The 16,819-nt window shown below is 34.4% G+C and overlaps 1 protein-coding gene across 13 annotated transcripts in view; it reads left to right on the top strand.

Annotated features, from left to right (window-relative positions):
* The window catches only part of Cep128 (centrosomal protein 128), a 379,822-nt gene that overhangs the window by 129,545 nt on the left and 233,458 nt on the right, over positions 1–16,819 (top strand). For 11 of the 13 annotated variants that reach the window (XM_074067413.1, XM_074067408.1, XM_074067405.1 and 8 more), the window contains one exon: positions 3,310–3,474. The exons of the other annotated variants lie outside the window; for them this stretch is intronic. In XM_074067413.1, coding sequence (XP_073923514.1) covers positions 3,310–3,474 — 165 coding nt within the window. The remainder of the gene's footprint in view (positions 1–3,309; positions 3,475–16,819) is intronic. 13 annotated transcript variants of the gene reach the window in all.

The following is a 16,819-nucleotide window of genomic DNA, read 5'->3' on the forward strand; positions in this document are numbered from 1 at the left end:
ATCTCAAAGGAAGACAGGGTTTTAATAATTTTGAGCATGTGATATTTTGTTAGCCATGCTGGACATGGCCATGCAAAATTATTCTCAAGGAGTTCTTAGATTTATTGAATGTCATTGAAGTTTGAACCTCTATTCTTACCACTACTGATGTCTTATCACTATTACTTTGGTTGTGAGTGAGTAACCAGGAGTGAGTAAAAATTTATTCAATTAGAAGAGTTCCAGGATCACCTCTATAAGGAAATCATTCTCACATTCAGGTATGCTTTCTTGAGGAGGAAATAAAAGGGACATAGGCTACTAATTTGTATTGCCTAGTCAAAAATCTTCCTTGATTATTAACCATTTATGGTACAAAGTTTCTGCTTTAGCCCAGTCTTCCTCATATGACCCCACCTTGTCCACATTGATTGACTTTTATGCTCACCAACATGCCTCATAAAAATCTGTAACCATCCCTTACCATTCTTTGCACTGCTTGTTTTCTATTTGGATTGACCTTTTCCTTAATCTAGTGGAAGAAAAATTTTGCCTACTCCTTCAAGACCCAATTAGTTCTTTTATCTCTTTGTGGATCCACTGGTTGGAACAATTCTCAGTTGAGGTTGTGATAAATTCTTTTTGATCCTTTGTGTTTCCATATTTTTTTGTTAGTTCCTATAGTATAACAATTTTAGGCTATCTTGTATTTTATCTTACTGGGTTTTTGTCCCTAGATGATCACCAGGTACATAACTATTTTTGTATCTTTTTATGAGTCTAGTATAATGTTTCATACAGTAGATGTTTGGTTGAGATTTTTGAAAGCTGGATATCAGAAGATTTATTCCTGATGTGCTCTGGGATCTGTCTGTTTGAATTTGTCCATGTATTATGGGAAAATTGATTTCTCTTTCCATTCTTTAGGAAGCACTTTGAATGCATTTATAGCAAGATGACAAGAAAAGATTTAAGGCATTTCTTAGGTGAAAAGAATTTATAACTATTCTGTAGCTCTTAAGAAACCTTTTGAGTTTTTTTTTTTTTTTAATTTGAAAGTGGTTTGGGAAGGGTATTTTACTCATCTTTCATGTGGTACAATAGTAACCCAAGTGCTGAAAGAAGAACCAGAAATGGTGAGAGTCCAACAGCTTCTTATTTTAATCTAGCTAAGTTACCTATAAGAAACAGTCCCCAACTCATGTTATTTTATTAAGGTCAACCTATACTTTTACTTATTCAGATTAAGTAAAAAGAGTTGATAGCAAAGGTTCTCATGGTTTTAGTATATTGAAATTATACACAATAGGGTTTTGGGCAAGTAGATCTATGAATGTTACATTTCTGTGTCTTTCTGCTTCATGTAATTTGTTACTTTTCAAGGGTTTAATAAGCTCTAAACCTTATCCATAGTTTTTCTCATTTAAATTATATTTTTTCCTCCATCTAGATCACCATTCTCATACTTGTTTTAAAATTAAAATTTTAAATACTTTATTGAAATGCTCTAGCTGCTATTAATATTTTCAGGGTATTTGGCTATTACACTGTAATTTCAACAAAATCCTAGAGCCTTTTATCAAAACCAAAATATACATGATTGGAGTTCTATATTTTTTGCCACTTATTGAATATATGATCTTTGTCAAGTTACTTCATCATTTTATGCTTTTTCAACAAAAAGAGAATAGTGCAGTTTTTCTATATCACTGGATTTTTGTGTACTTTGTAAATCCAAAAATGAAATGTAAATGTAATAAAACCCACACTAGGTACGTTCTTAGGGAAATTAGGTGCTGATGTGCTGATAAATATTTGCAAGTGTGCTCTCGAGGGGAGCAAAACCCCTGAGTTTACCAACTTTAGTTGTGGAACTATCCTGATCTTGGCTGTTTTCAAATGAGACATCACTAGGCAGTGGCAAAGTCGGAAACAGATGAGCACCTCAAGTTGGCTCTTGAAGGTCTCTGTGAGTTTGGCTGCAGCAGGTCACTGACCTTTGGGAATAACTTTCATATTCACCTATGCCTTTTATAGGACGTAAAGAGAAGTAAATGCATTCTACTGAAACTTAAAATAGTCATTGAGCAGTTTTCCTGATGAGAGACTTTGTTTTGTAAATTTATTTTTGGGCTATGAGTACAGAATTGCTCATGAAAAGAAATCTATTCCTTTGTTAATTCAAAGTAGCAGTAGGTCTTAGGTGATTTTGTGGAGTAAAGAAAATACAGATTTTGTCTAAAACTCACAAAACTTCTTTTCAGGAAGTTGTTTCTAATGATTGTGCTCTTATACACCTAATAAATTACATATAGTAAATTTATAAAAATAAAAGCAGTGTTGCTGATGTAGCTTGGTGGTAGATTGTGTGCGTAGCATGTTCAAGGCCCTGGGTTCAATACCCAGCACCACATCAAAACAAAACAAAAAGCAAACAAAAGAAGCAGATACATTTTAGGCATGAAAACATATATTTTAAATAGATTATATGTACTTGTTTATAGACTATTAGTAATCCAAAGGTGTGCCTAATTATCATTAAGAGTAGCACCCAGATGGTTTTGAAACCTCAAAACATAGGTGTTAGAAAGAATTTCTGGGTTCAAATCCTGGCTCTGCTCTTGTTCATTATGTACACAAATTATTAGCTTCTTTCTGCTGCGGTTTAAAAAAGGAAGTAATAAGGCAATAATAGTGTCCCCTGGCCATGAAGATGAAATGAGGCAAACGATACAAAATGATCTCAGAGCAGTGTTTATATTTTGTATTTATATCACATATTTTGCAAGTACTTAGGGAATCCCATATATAGAATAGATTATCGCTAATGTTTTTTAATGGCTATTTTGTTTATTCAAGTAAAGATTGACAGAAAGGTACTTTATTACCCTATTGGTGCTAAAGAGTCTTTTATAGATATGGAAATGATCAATCAGAAGAATCATAGTATATCCCTTTTTGGTCACTTCAATAATAACTCCTTCCCCTGTCATCAGTTTGTGTCCCTTCTGGCCAAAATAACCCACTCTTTGCTTTTATCAAGCACTTCTCATTCATTATAGTTAAATTGACTTTTGCCTTTGTCTCCTTTGCTGTTCATGTGTGTTAACTGAAGCACCTGGTATGTTACCTTTTACTTAGTAAGTGTTTAATATATGCTAGTGACTAAATAAATGCACAGAACATTTCCCTTGTGTTTATTTTAATTTCTAGGTATGCATGTATTGAGAGAACTAAAATCTCAAAGTATTTTCCCAGGGACATGATGTGTAATATGTTTGGTATAATTTGAGAATAACCAGTGGGTTATTCTCCTTCTCTTTATCTCAGGCAGAAAGCTTAGAAGATAAGAATATGGCTAAAGTTCATCGTTGTCAGCTAGAGAAGTTGAAATCACAGTGTGAGAGACTGACAGAGGAATTAACCCAGAATGAAAATGAGAATAAAAAACTAAAGCTACAATATCAGTGTTTGAAAGAACAACTAGAAGAAAAGGTAAAAATGATTGAATTTTAGTTTAAAAGATTTATTTTAATTTCTTTTAGTATTTCTTCTAGAATTTTTTTTATATTCCATTAATAAATTATAACAGTAGTCTTTCATAGGAATGTTGTATTGGTGCCAGAGGAAAAAAAGATTATTAGAATGCTGTGCTTTTTATTCTTTCAGTCAGCCTTCTAGTACATTTAGTTTTAATTTTCTTCCTGTATCATGAAACAGGAATTTAGAGGCAAACTTTGATGTTTTATTGAAGACTTTCTATAATGTGAGATTTTTATGATAAGTGGTTTACATGTATCAATTCATTTAATTCTCACAACTATTTGTCTTAGTGTCTTAGTCTATCTGAGCTGCTGTAACAGAGCAGTACAGACCAAATGGCTTAAAGACAACAGAATTTTTTTCTTATTGTCCAGGAGGTTTCAGTGTCCAAGATGAAGGGACCATTACCGTGTCCTTGCATTGCTGAAAGGATGAGAGAACTGTCGGGATTCTTTTTTATAAGGGTAGTAATCCTGTTCCCGAGGATTCCACCCTCCTGGACTGATTCCCTCCCAGATGCCTCACTTCCAAATACCACTACATTGGAGATTAGGTTTCAACATTTAAACTTTGGGGAGACACATTCGATTTCGTTGTTTGGTTTTGTCAATGTATGAGGAAATCAAGTTTCACAATAAAATACCTACTGGTTAATTACTCACTATATGCTCATCCTTACAGTAACTAAAAATGGATACTGTTCTTCATTTTGTAGCTTTAGAAAGTGAAGGTTAAGTAGGAAGGTTAAGTACATCTCCACCATGCTTACCATTTTTGCTTTCCCTACACATGTAAATTTATCTTGAATAACTGCTAACCACTATTTATTGCATGTTAGATAAAATAAGGATTATTAGAAGTCACTGCTTTTGAGGTTCTCATGTGACAAAATGTCAACTTAGAAGTCAGAATATTTAAATTTTCCTTCTATTTCTTTCACCAACTTCAAAAAAGAATTTTCAATGGAGTGTGACAGTTCACTTATAAAAAACATCATTAAAGGCTGGGTGCAGAATCTTACCTTTTATAATCCCAGCCACTTGGGAGGTGTAGATCTCAAGAATTGCAGTTTGAGGCAAGCCCAGGCAAAAAGTTAGTGAGACCCCATTTCAACAAGCCAGCCATGCAGGAGGCATAGGTAGGAGGATGGTGGTCTTAAGGATTGCCCCAGGAAAAACTTGAGACCCTAGTAGAAAAACAAAACAAAACAAAAAAGCAAAAAAAAGGGCTTGAGGCATGGCTCAAGTGGTAGAGCACCTGCCTAGCAAGTGTAAGGCCCTGAGTTCAAACCATCACAAAAAAGGATAACACCCCCCCAAAAGAGATCAATAAAGTACAGATAATGAGAAAAGGTAGTATACACCTGGACCAAATGAATGCTATGAAGAAGGGACTGCCACGGTTGGGCTATCATAAAACTATTCATAAAGAATTAGGAAAAAACCTTTCTTAATCCTTTGCTCTCCTTTTTGTTGTTTGTAAAGTTTTTTGTGTGTATTTACATGTACATATTAATTAATTATTAAAACCAAGAAAATAAGTTAGTTTCGAATTTATGATTAAATGTATCTGAGTGCTATATTTTGGCCTACAGTCTTGATGACAGCTATAACTTAATTCTCATGTCAGGTTTTGTTTTGATTGTTCTAATGGTCTACATACTTCATGTGTCTGTTGCTAGGATGTAGTTGCTGTGGATATGATGCTAAAATTTCAAACTTTTTCACAATTAGAATGTTAGCTAGATTTTGTTAAAATGTTTTATATTTCCTTCTCTGCATTTAAGAAAGTGTTGAAAAAATTGATTTGTTGAAAATGTAAACTTTACCTTGCTGTTCTTAAAAACAAATGTTTCTTCACAGATTCTATTTAGAATATTCCAAATACATATGTTATCATAAACTTAACCTTAGACCAGAGTTTGAGGAGTTTATGAGTTTGATACATTGCTGTCTGTGGCAGGTATGCTGGATCCTGAGAATAGGATGTAGGTAAGACACAGGCCTGCAGTTGACTCTTTCAGTTGTTAAATGTGGGTTGAGTTTACCAGTTGAGTATGGTTTTTCTGAAATGCTCGGTACCAGAAGTGATTCAGATTTTGGAGTTTTTAGATTTTTGGACTATTTTCTTATACATAATGAAGTATCTTGAGAATGAGACCCAGGACTAAGCACAAAATTCATTTGTGTTTCATATACACCTTATATACATAGCCTAAATTTTATATGGTAATTTTATACCATATTTTTAGTGTGCTTGCACATTGACGGCAACCCATCTCATAAGATCAGATGTAGAAGCATTTCACTTGTGAAATGCTGTTAGTGCTCAAAAAAAGTTGGATCAAAGTTGAAATGCTCCAAAGAGCATTTCAGATTTTGGATTTTTGGGCTAGGAATGTTTAGTCTGTAGTCAAATCCTGGCAATGTGTACTAATGCAGAGGAAAGGTGATCTCAGTTCTTTAAAAAGGTCCAAAATGGTGTATAATCGTCAACCAATCTGTGTGTGCAACCTGTGTACCTGAAGGTACAAAAAAATCTGTAGATACTTAAGTCCCTTGTAATAAACTGGTGTAGTATTTGCATGTAACCTAGGTAGTTAATGTACTTTAAAACATTACTAAATTACTTATAATATTAATATGATATACATGCTATGTAAATAATTATATGGCATTATTTAGGGAATAGTAAGGATAAAAGTCTGTACATGTTCAGTACAAATGCAGTTCTTTTAGTTATTTTTGCCTAAGCCACCCTTCCAGCCCTCTTTTCAATTATTTTCAATGTGCTGTTCATCAAATGTGGGGATTTGGAGTTCAAGGATCTGGGGGGCTGGATGTACAGCTTGCATTTTCTTTAATATTTATTTTTGGTTTACATGAGTGTTGTGCATGTTTGATTGATTTAACTGTTGACACAGTCCTTGGTACAGAAAGCTATGAGTTTAAATTGTATTGAGCTGTAGTATCTTCAGAGGGAGCATTTCTCTTTGAGAGGTACTATAGCATTATTGGTTATGGACAAAAGGTTGAGTGTTTATCCTTTTCTAGTTGTTTGGCTTTATGTAAATTGCCTAAAACTCAAAACCTGAATTTTGTCCTCCTTAAAACCATACCTTTATTGTAGTAGTAAATGTGAGAATGTACCTAAAGTACATTGATGCAGTATCTGGTATCTAACATATCAGTTCATGGTAGTGCCCTTAGATTGTTATTGTTATGTTTCCATATACATATTGACTAATGGTTCAACCATACAACATACCAATCAACAAATATTTGGTTGACTGTAGTCTACCTAATAATGTGTTAATGTATTAAGAATAATAAATAATAATAATACCAGTGGTCCACTTAATAATAAAACCACAGGATTTTGGTGACAAGTTTAAAGCCAGACTTAGTTGATCACTTGAGACAGATGGTTCATAAAGGCAGCCATGTGGAAGAGTTGGCAGTCTGTCAACAGGTGATATTGAAGGCATAGTGTTAGACAAACTGAACACTTAGGTAGTTTTATAGATATGCCTGTTGTTTGAGAAGAATCACATCAAGGTCGTTTTTCCATCTCTAGGATCAGGGACAGAGTCTAACACATAGTAGATAATTTATAACCACATTGCAGAGAAAGAGGTACTTGTATATGCACACACATGATTACCAAACTAGGAACAATAATAATTTTTCAAAAATACAAAACAAAACTACATTGCCAGTGAATAAAAGCTCAGTTGGTAGTAACCTTGACATTACTGTTTAAGCAATGTAATGCACTTGGTAAATTCAGCTTTATGGATTGGAGGAGATTTACATTTTATCTTCTGTGGCTATGCTATAATCAAAAGGAAAGACTTTATTGTTTTCTTAGCAAAGTAATACTCTTACTTGCCCATCCTCTACAGAAGTATATGATGCTACTAACACACATATGTTTGTTTTTAAGTCTTAGCATTATTTTGATTGGGTGCTTTCTTTTTGATTGTATTTCTTGTGTTATATTACTTAGTAAGGGAAGAAAGGGTTAAAATTGCTCAAAAATCATATGAACTGTTAGTACCAAGGTAGCATTAATCAGTGATAGAGAAGATTGCTGTTAGTGTATATGCACAGAAAACTAACTGGCATATTTTTTGAAGTATTCAGTGCTAACATGGTAATAAAATGCATTTCTTCTAACATCTGATTTTGCTTTGTCAAATGTTATTTTCTAATTTTACATGACAAAGAGAACAAGTATTATGTAATCTACAGAACTTTTACATATGCATTTAAGAGCTTTATGCATAAAGCTTTTTACATATGCTTCTAAGAACTTTATGTCTTAAGTTCTTAGAAGTATGGTCATATTGTCAAATAATATATACAATATTTTGTACATGTGTATTTGTAAGCATGATAAAAATTATGGAAATATTATGAGATTATTTCTATAAATCCAACACAAGCATGAGAAAGACATTTATTTTCCAGTATTGTTCAAGTAATTTCACTGATTATATTAATTTTAGCTAATCCTCAAAATAAGAACTTGTCTGGATAGAGAATGTATTATTCTTGTGTATTCTAACCAGAATTAAGAGAACACACTTCTTGCCAGTAGGTACTCAAACCTAGAGGCAGTCAGTGGTGCTTGCCACATAACTTATTTTATTTTTCTCCTTTAATTCACTCATAATCACATCCACATGAGTCACTTTCTCTGTTACAGGAGATGCTGTTGTGTGGCTACCATACATTTTAGTTAGTTAGTCTCAACACTGTTGAAAGTTTCTTCAGTAGCTGTCAGGTTGTTTTCTTCCAGACAAAAGTCTGTGTGCTAGCTTTTGTTTAACAAGCATTGCTCCAGAGTTTATAACATAGCAGCAGACTAACTAGCAGCAGAGGCAAAGGTGATATTTCTCAAACTGTTTGGCATCGATGAAATTGTAAAGTGTAAAAGGACCTTAGGCACCATCAACTTTCCCAACATCTTATTTTATAGGTGAGGGTCTGGCCCCAAGAGTTGAATTAACTTGCCCAAGAACTACAGCTGCCCATTGGTAGAAATGCAAGTGGGACTCAGGCTTACCAATCCTATTCTTTCTATTGTATCAGAATTGGTAAGAACCATTTCCAGCCAGTATATAGATTTTGTAGGTTATCTGAGATGCTGACTCTCTAACTTTATACTTGGTTAGTTCAATAGCTATTCTTAGTTGTCTTTAGAGGTACTTATTTTCTATTATTAGCTCTTTTATGAAGATGAGATCAACTCTGATGAAATCATTGGGAGATACCTTAAGATCACAAATTGTGAGATATCTAAGGCTATAGCAGTACATGGGAAAGAATTAAGTGTTGAATAAATCAAGATTCATAGAGGTATATTTATGTTCCTAACCATAAAATGCTCTATTTAAATCATTTGTAAAGTAAAGCAGAGTAACATATCTTAAGGATATGGCTAGGTGGGATAAAAACACTGGAAGTAATCTTTTTCTAAAAAATATGGATCTTTGAAGAAATAATAATTACAATTCATATTTGCAAGTATAATTGTGATGCCCATATTTTCAGTGGTGGACTTTGAAGTCAAGAAAATATAGTGACTTGCTCAACATTGCATAAAAACTTGATAGATGCAGGATATGAACACAAAATCTTTTTAATTTTTCCCTTTATTTAGTGTCAGCAAAATGACTTATATTTGTGTTCTCGTTCATTATTATTGAATCCAAATGTAAGATTATTCCATTCAACAAATTACTATATACTCTTTTAGCTTTTAGTCTGACACATTTTGGAATAGGAATCATCACTGATTTTGTTAGAAACATGTAATTAAAACCTGAAGTTTTCACATAGAACGTATTTGTGAAAGAAAAGTATGAATCAGTATTTAAAAAATTTGTGTTTTGGAAAAGTAAAAAGAGTAGTTGTTATATGCTGTCAGTACAAAAGTGATGTGAGGTAATGTATTTCTTAATTAGTAGATTTAATCAGTCCTATATATACACACACATATGCATACATACTTCAAAACATGCTTACAATAAAAACATAGAGCATTATCTGTCAGTTGAAAAGGTTGTGTGTGCTTTCTAACTTAACCATTTTTAGGATTTCTGTTTTTTTTTAAATTATTGTGGCTACCTGTTCTATAAAATATTCGCTACTTTGCAAAATTATATTTGCACATTTTTGGCTAAGAGTTCTTTGATGGTAGCAGGCATAGTTCTGTGATTTCAAATTTTTCTAGAAGATGGAAGCAAATGAGCTGTTGTCTTCTAGCATTTACTTCAGTGTTTACATGGTAAGCCATTTTTTGTCAGTCAGTTTTCTTTGTTATTTTAAATATTTTTAAGCTTTAAGTCCTGTGAATAGAATAAAACTGTAGCCACAAAATATTAATGTGAAAACAAATTTAAAAGTAAACAGTGTGGGACATTTTGAACAATTTTTGTTAGATTCCTGTCTTCTTAAAAGACAACATTTAAAATAACAAAATGGTAAAATTAAATGTTAAGTGATATATTTTGCAGTTGTCATTTATAAAGAGATTTTCATTGAATCATTTGTCATTAAGTCCAGAGTAGTCCTTAAGTTTTGCAAAGAATTGACTGAAACAACAGTGATTCCCATGTATGAAATACTATCAGATGTTAAGAAAGAAGTTTAAGATGCGAAAGTAAAGTGTTCAGTTGGCCATTACCAATCAAAGAGGTTGATTGTAAAATCAGAATTTGCCAGTCATAGCAGCTCTTGTCTTGAACTTGCTTGAGAGGCCTGCCATTTAATCCTTAACTTGCTGAGTGGTTGATCTCTCTCTTTTCTAACACTTATCTCTGTTCTACTCCCTGTTGATGTGTCAGAGATGGTCTTGGAACTGAAATATTGTCACACTTACTTATTGAAGTTTTCAGTAAAAAATTGTTTTCCTGAATTAATGATTTGCTTAGACATGTGAGCATGCTTTATGTGACTTATTGCTTCTGTTAAGGTGTATGAAAAAAGCTCTTCATTTCTTATACTAAAGATCTTGGAAATAAAGTGCCATTTCTGGACCTCTTAAGGCATTAAAGGAATCTAGTTCACTTTTACCAAGTAGATACCATTTTGAACATGCTGTAACTTTATTGAAGTTGTTATATTTACATTAATATTGTGTCCCCTTATAATGTTAGAGCCCCGGAAAAAGTGAATGTTCTGAGTTGTAGAGTGCAGGTTGAAGCATAAATCTATAGTTAAAGCAGTATGTCTTAACCTTGGAATTATGGGTTAATTGATTAAGCCTGTCAATACTATGTGTGTGTTTTAATAAGATTGTAAGCAACTGTATTTCCTTTAGACATAAATGTCAATAATATAAGCCTTTCCTATCCTAAAATGAGAGCTTCATGAAACCTCTGCTGTCCTGACAATGGAACTTCATTCACTTACTTAGTGTGTGATTAGCACACTTTTAACTAAAATCAGCCAAGAGCAGGTTTTATGGATACCCCTAAAATTTTGGGATATTGTCCACTTTCAGTATACTTTTTTACCTTTTTAATTGGCTGTTCTGAATGTGCCAATATGTCATATATTTTTATTTATAATGAGGCTCATTGAGAATTTATTTTTTGAGTTAGTTTTTTTACTTTAAGGCTACATTAATTTCCATATCATCTGCTGGCACCTTTTCTGAATTTTTTGCATTGTCTTTCTAAATGTCAATTTTAAGAAGTTAGCCTTTCTAGCATTTTAATGGAGAAGACTCTAATAAGGAAGTGAGAGTGCTTAGGTTATGGATTTTCATTCCTTGACTTTAGTCAACTTACTTAGACTGGGCTTTGGTTTTCTGATCTGTAAAATTAAGGGTTAGATTCATTTTCCAAGTTTTTTTTTTTTTTCCCTTTCAAACTAAGCTATTGTCAGGGATATTTGTCTTCTTGGATCTGCTAGATTGCCTGTAGTCAGTTTCATTTATCTCCTTCCTATGTCCTCAAAAAAGCTCTGCATATTCCCTAAGTCCTGGCATCTGTGTCCATTCATCCTGAAACACTAAAGCTAGACTGTGTGTCTTCTATATTTCTAAACATTCTCTAAATTACTTAATGTATGGTAATATTGTTGTAGGGTCATAGGATATTACCCTTTTCAAATTCACCAGAATGCCAAGGAATGTTCCAATAATGCTTTAATGTATCATCTTCCTTTATTAAACCAAGCATCCCCAAATCTGACAAAATGATTAGATTAATTTATGCCATTTTTTTTTACTCTCACTCTTCCCTAGATTTAGGTCTGCTTTCTCAGTTGATAATGGCTATTTTTGAGACATGAAACTAGAAAATGAGCTAACTCATTGGTTGCAATAATTAGTGTTCAAGTACATATTTCCAAGCTTGAAAAAAATGAGACAGAAAGATAGTAAAATTTCATGAAGAAATTTGTTAGTCTGTGAGATCAGGAGTCCTGTTTTTCTCATTTACTCCATCTTTAATGCACAGAAGTATGTCTTACCTAGAGTACTCCTGTTTGTATTAGTTTTTATATCCATTACTATAACAAAACCTGAGATTGGATAATACATATTTAAAAAAAGATTTTATTGAGCTCACAGCTTTGGAGGCTAACATCTGTTATTGGGCAGTTCAGCCTCTGGTAAGGGTCCTTGTGGCTGCATCACATTATGGCTAACAGCATCACCTTATGGCAAACAGCATCATGGTGAGAGTTGGTGCAAGCTAGAGAGATCACATGGCAAGACAAGAAGTCAGAAAGAGGCTGGGAGAGGGGCCAGGCTTGGTCTTTTGTAGCAACCCTCTAGTAATACCTAACCAGTATCCCATGAGAACATTAATTCCTTTTGAGGGCCATGTCCCCAGTGATCGCCCATTAGGTTCTGCTTCTTAAATGTCCCACTACCTCTCATGTCACCACACTGAGGATCATGTCTTTGACACATGAATACCTGGGTTTGTAGAACCACTATATCCAAACCATAGTAGTGCCTCAAGTATAGGAAGGAACAACTTACTTCACTCTTAGAATGAGGGTCTTGGAGCACATATGGAGGGTGAAGACCAGTAGGGTTTAATGTCAGAAACTTAATCAAAGAAAAATCAATGAGAAAGTAGGAGTTTTTACCTGGAAAAGTTAGAGGTTTAGTGGGACTGGAGGAATCATTTGCTTAATTCTTAAGTTTGGCACTTTCACTGTTGGAGAGGTTTCACAGCTTAGTTGGGTATTCTGTTCCTTGAAATTTAAAATGTAAGACTTAGATGACCATTTATTAGAAATATCAAAGAAGAAATTCCTGACCTACTGATCTCTAGTTTTTGTGAGCCCATGGTTCTGTGAGCTGTACTTCAAAGAGAGATGGAACATAGTTTTCTGTCTCAAAAGAATAATGAAGTAGGAAATTAAATTTTCTGTCTTTGGGCTAGGTGTGGTGGCACACACATGTAAACCTAGTACTCGGTAGGTGGTAATTGAAAGGTTATGGTTTGAGGCCAGCCTAGGCAAAAAAAGTTAGCAAGATCCTATGTCAGTAAACAGGTTGAGGTGTATGCCTGTGATCCCAGCTACTGATCGCAACGACCTAGGAAACAAGATAGAGGATTAGGGTTCTAGGCCTGCTGTGGGCAAAAACACAAGACCCTATCCTAAAAATACTAAAGCAAAAAAGTGGGGAAGATTGGGGGCATAGATCAAGCAGTAGAATTCCTACCTAGCAAGTGTGAGGTCCTGGGTTCAAAACCTCAGTACAGCCAAAAAAAAAGGATTTCTATATATGAGAGTAAGACTTGGCAAAAATAGCAATAGATATAAGGAATTGATGTGTCAATGTGGAGGGAGAATTAGGACAGATACTGAATATGGACAGAGGAGAAGAGGAGGTATATCTTGGCACCCTTCATCCCAGTACTGTCCTGAAGAATGGAACAGTCCTGCTTTTGTGTTTTGTAAATCCATGATGTGCAGATGAATATGCTAGGCTGCCATAAGCCGGAAGCCATTTAAACATTATTTCATAGGATGAACTCTTTTTTCTCTGATTTCCTGTTCATTAAGCAACATTCTGATTAAAATTTGCCTTTCCATGTAGTGCAGTCTATAGGGAGACAATGTGCTAGTTAGGCTGACCTGAGCATTCTGATTCATATGGCAGTTGTGTTTCTCATTATAAACTAATGTAGTTAATTGAATGGCATGCTAGTTTGAATTGTCTTTTGAGAGCTTAATGTTACTCTACTTCTGAAAGATGGCTGTTCTTAGAGTACCTTAAAGAAAAGAAATTCTAGTTCCTAAGTTTACAAAACTGAGAGATAGACCTGGGTGATGGATTAAAGTGAGCTCATCAACATTAATGCTGTTTTGGTTACCATAGCCATTTTGAAATAGTACAGCTTCAAGCAGAGTTGTACAAGTCAGAAGTGGCCAGAGGAAACATATGGCATATTTGAGAAACTAGTTAGTCCAAGTATGAGCCAGTGGAAAGGAAGTATGTGAGGATGTAGATAATGACAGAAAAGAGATTGTGAAAGAGTCTGCACATTTGGACAGAGGAGGTCTCATTCATTTTTTAATGTAGGTTGAAAAGAAAGGAAGTATTTGCGTTTTATTTGGTAAAACTTCATTCTTCCTTTCATGACTAATTATCAGTGAATAAATTTCCTTGCTATTTATTTGAAACTCAAGCTGGATTTGTTGCTCATGTAATTTTCCTTATTTTGTTGTATTTAAAAGGTAGTTAACAATGAGTAGAGTAGAATACTATGTAATGACTAAAGACATACTGATCAGTCATCGTGACCCTGGTTCACTGTTTATATATATAATTCTGATAATTCTGGTTTTTTTTTACATTGATCATGGTGAAATACAACTTTGAATTTATTAAGCACAAGTTTATTATTCCTTACCTTAAATGTGTAGGACCAGAAGTGTTTCAGATTTGGGAGTTTTTTAGATTTTGGAATATCCCCAGTGACTTTACTGCTTGAGTACCCCTAGTCTAAAATCTAAAATGGTTTAAAATCTGAAGCATTTTGAGTGTCTTATCTGTGTTCAAAAAGATTTGGATGGGCATTTTATTTTATTGTTTTTACATTTGGTTACATGTATATACATTGTTTGGGCCGATTCCCCCACAGAACCTGTTCCGCACTCTTGTTCTCTGATTTTGTTGAAGAGAAAACATAAAACATAGTAAGAGAAACATAGCGTTTTTGCTAGCTTGAGATAAAGATAGCTATGTAAAGAGATTCCTTGTGTTGTCTCCATGCATATGTGTCTTTCAACCCATATCAGTTCAGCTCTTCCAGTCCTCTTCTCTACTTACTTCTAGTCCCCTTCCCATAGCGGCCTCTGCCAGTTTAAGATTACTATATTCGCTCCTGTACAGTGAGGAGCATATCAACCACATTCAGGTTTTTGGTTTCCTTCCCTTTCCTTATCCCTCCCATGCACAGTCTCCCTCTAGTGCTTGACCCATGTCCAATAATACTGCTGCACTGGTTTTAGGACTATAATCCGTATATGAGGGGGAACATGCAATTTTTGCCCCTCTTATCCTGACTAACTTCACTTAAGATGATGTTCTTCAGTTCTATCCATTTTCCTGTGAATGACAAAATTTCATTCTTCTTTGTGGCTGAGTAAAATTCCGTTGTGTATAAATACCACATTTTCTTAATCTAGTCATTGGTAGTGGGGCATCTTGACTGTTTCCATAGCTTGGCTATTGTGAATAGTTCCACAATAAAGATGGGTGTGTAGGTGCCTTTGTAGTAACCTGAGTCACATGCCTTCAGATATATCCCTAGGAGTCGTATTGCTGGATCATATGGCAGATCTATGTTGTTTTTTAAGAAGCCTCCATATTGTTTTCCAAAGTGGTTGTACCAGCTTACATTCCCACCAGTAGTGTATAAGGATTCATTTTTCCTGCATCCTCGCCAGCATTTGTTGTTGGTGGTGTTTTGATGATAGTTATTCCAACAGGAGTGAGGTGGAATTTCATGTGGTTTTGATTTGTATTTCCTTTATGGCTAGAGATGGTGAGCATTTTTTGGCCATTTGGATTTTTTCCTTAGAAAAACGTTCTGTTTACTTCAGTTTCTCACTTCTTTATTGGTTCATTCATTTGGGGAAAGTTTAGTTTTTTGAGCTCACTGTATATTCTGGTTATCAGTCCTTTGCCTAATGTATAGCCAGCAAGTATTTTCTCCCACTCTGTAGATGGTCTCTTCAGTTTAGGGACCATTTCTTTTGTTGTGCAGAAGCTTTTTAATTTCATGTAGTCCCATTTCGCCATCCTTTCTCTTAGTTTTTGGGCTGCTGGAGTTCTATTGAGGAAGTCCATGCCTATACCTATTGCTTTCAGAGTATTCTCTGCTCTTTCCTGTACTAACTTCAGAGTTTCAGGTCTGATATTAAGGTCCTTAATCTACTTTGAGTTGATACTACTACAGGGTGATAGACATGGATCTAGTCTCAGTTTTCTGCAGGCAGATAACCACTTTTCCCAGCAACATTTGTTGAAGAGGCTGTCTATTTTCCATCATATGTTTTTGGAGCCTTTGTCAAAAATAAGGTGGGCATAGCTGTGCAGATTCATATCTGGGTCGTCTATTCTGTTCTACTGGTCTTCATATCTGTTTTTGTGCCAGTACCAGGCTGTTTTTATTGCTATAGCTCTGTAATATAGTTTAAAGTCAGGTATTGGGATACCTCCTGCATTGTTCTTTTTCCTGAGTATTGCCTTGGCTATTCCCAGTCTCTTCTGTTTCCAAATGAACTTTAGGGTAGATTTTTTTCAATCTGTGTGATGAATGTCATTGGGATTTTGATGGGAATTGCATTGAACACATAGATTGCTTTTGGTAGTACATCCATATTTACTATGTTTATTCTACCATCCCATGAGCATGGGAGATCTTTCCACATTCTGTAGTCCTTGTCAGTCTCTTTCTTCAGAGGTTTATAGTTCTCTTTGTAGAGGTCATTCACATTTTTTGTTAAGTTTACTCCTAGGTATTGGATTTTTTTTGAGGCTACTGTAAATGGAATTGTTTTCATATAGTCTTTCTCAGTTTGTTCATTATTGGTATATAGAAAAGCTAATGATTTTTGTAAGTTGATTTTGTATCCTGCCACATTGCTGAAGCTATTTATGGTGTCTAGGAGTTTTTGGGTAGAGTTTTTTTGGGTCTTTGAAGTATAGGATCATGTCATCTGCAAATAGGGATATTTTGACAGTTTCTTTACCTATTTGTATTCCTTTTATTTCTTCTTCTTACCTTATTGCTCTGGCTAGGAATTCCAGG

Source organism: Castor canadensis, chromosome 3 (genome assembly GCF_047511655.1).
Source record: "Castor canadensis chromosome 3, mCasCan1.hap1v2, whole genome shotgun sequence".
Taxonomy (NCBI): Eukaryota; Metazoa; Chordata; class Mammalia; order Rodentia; family Castoridae; genus Castor; species Castor canadensis.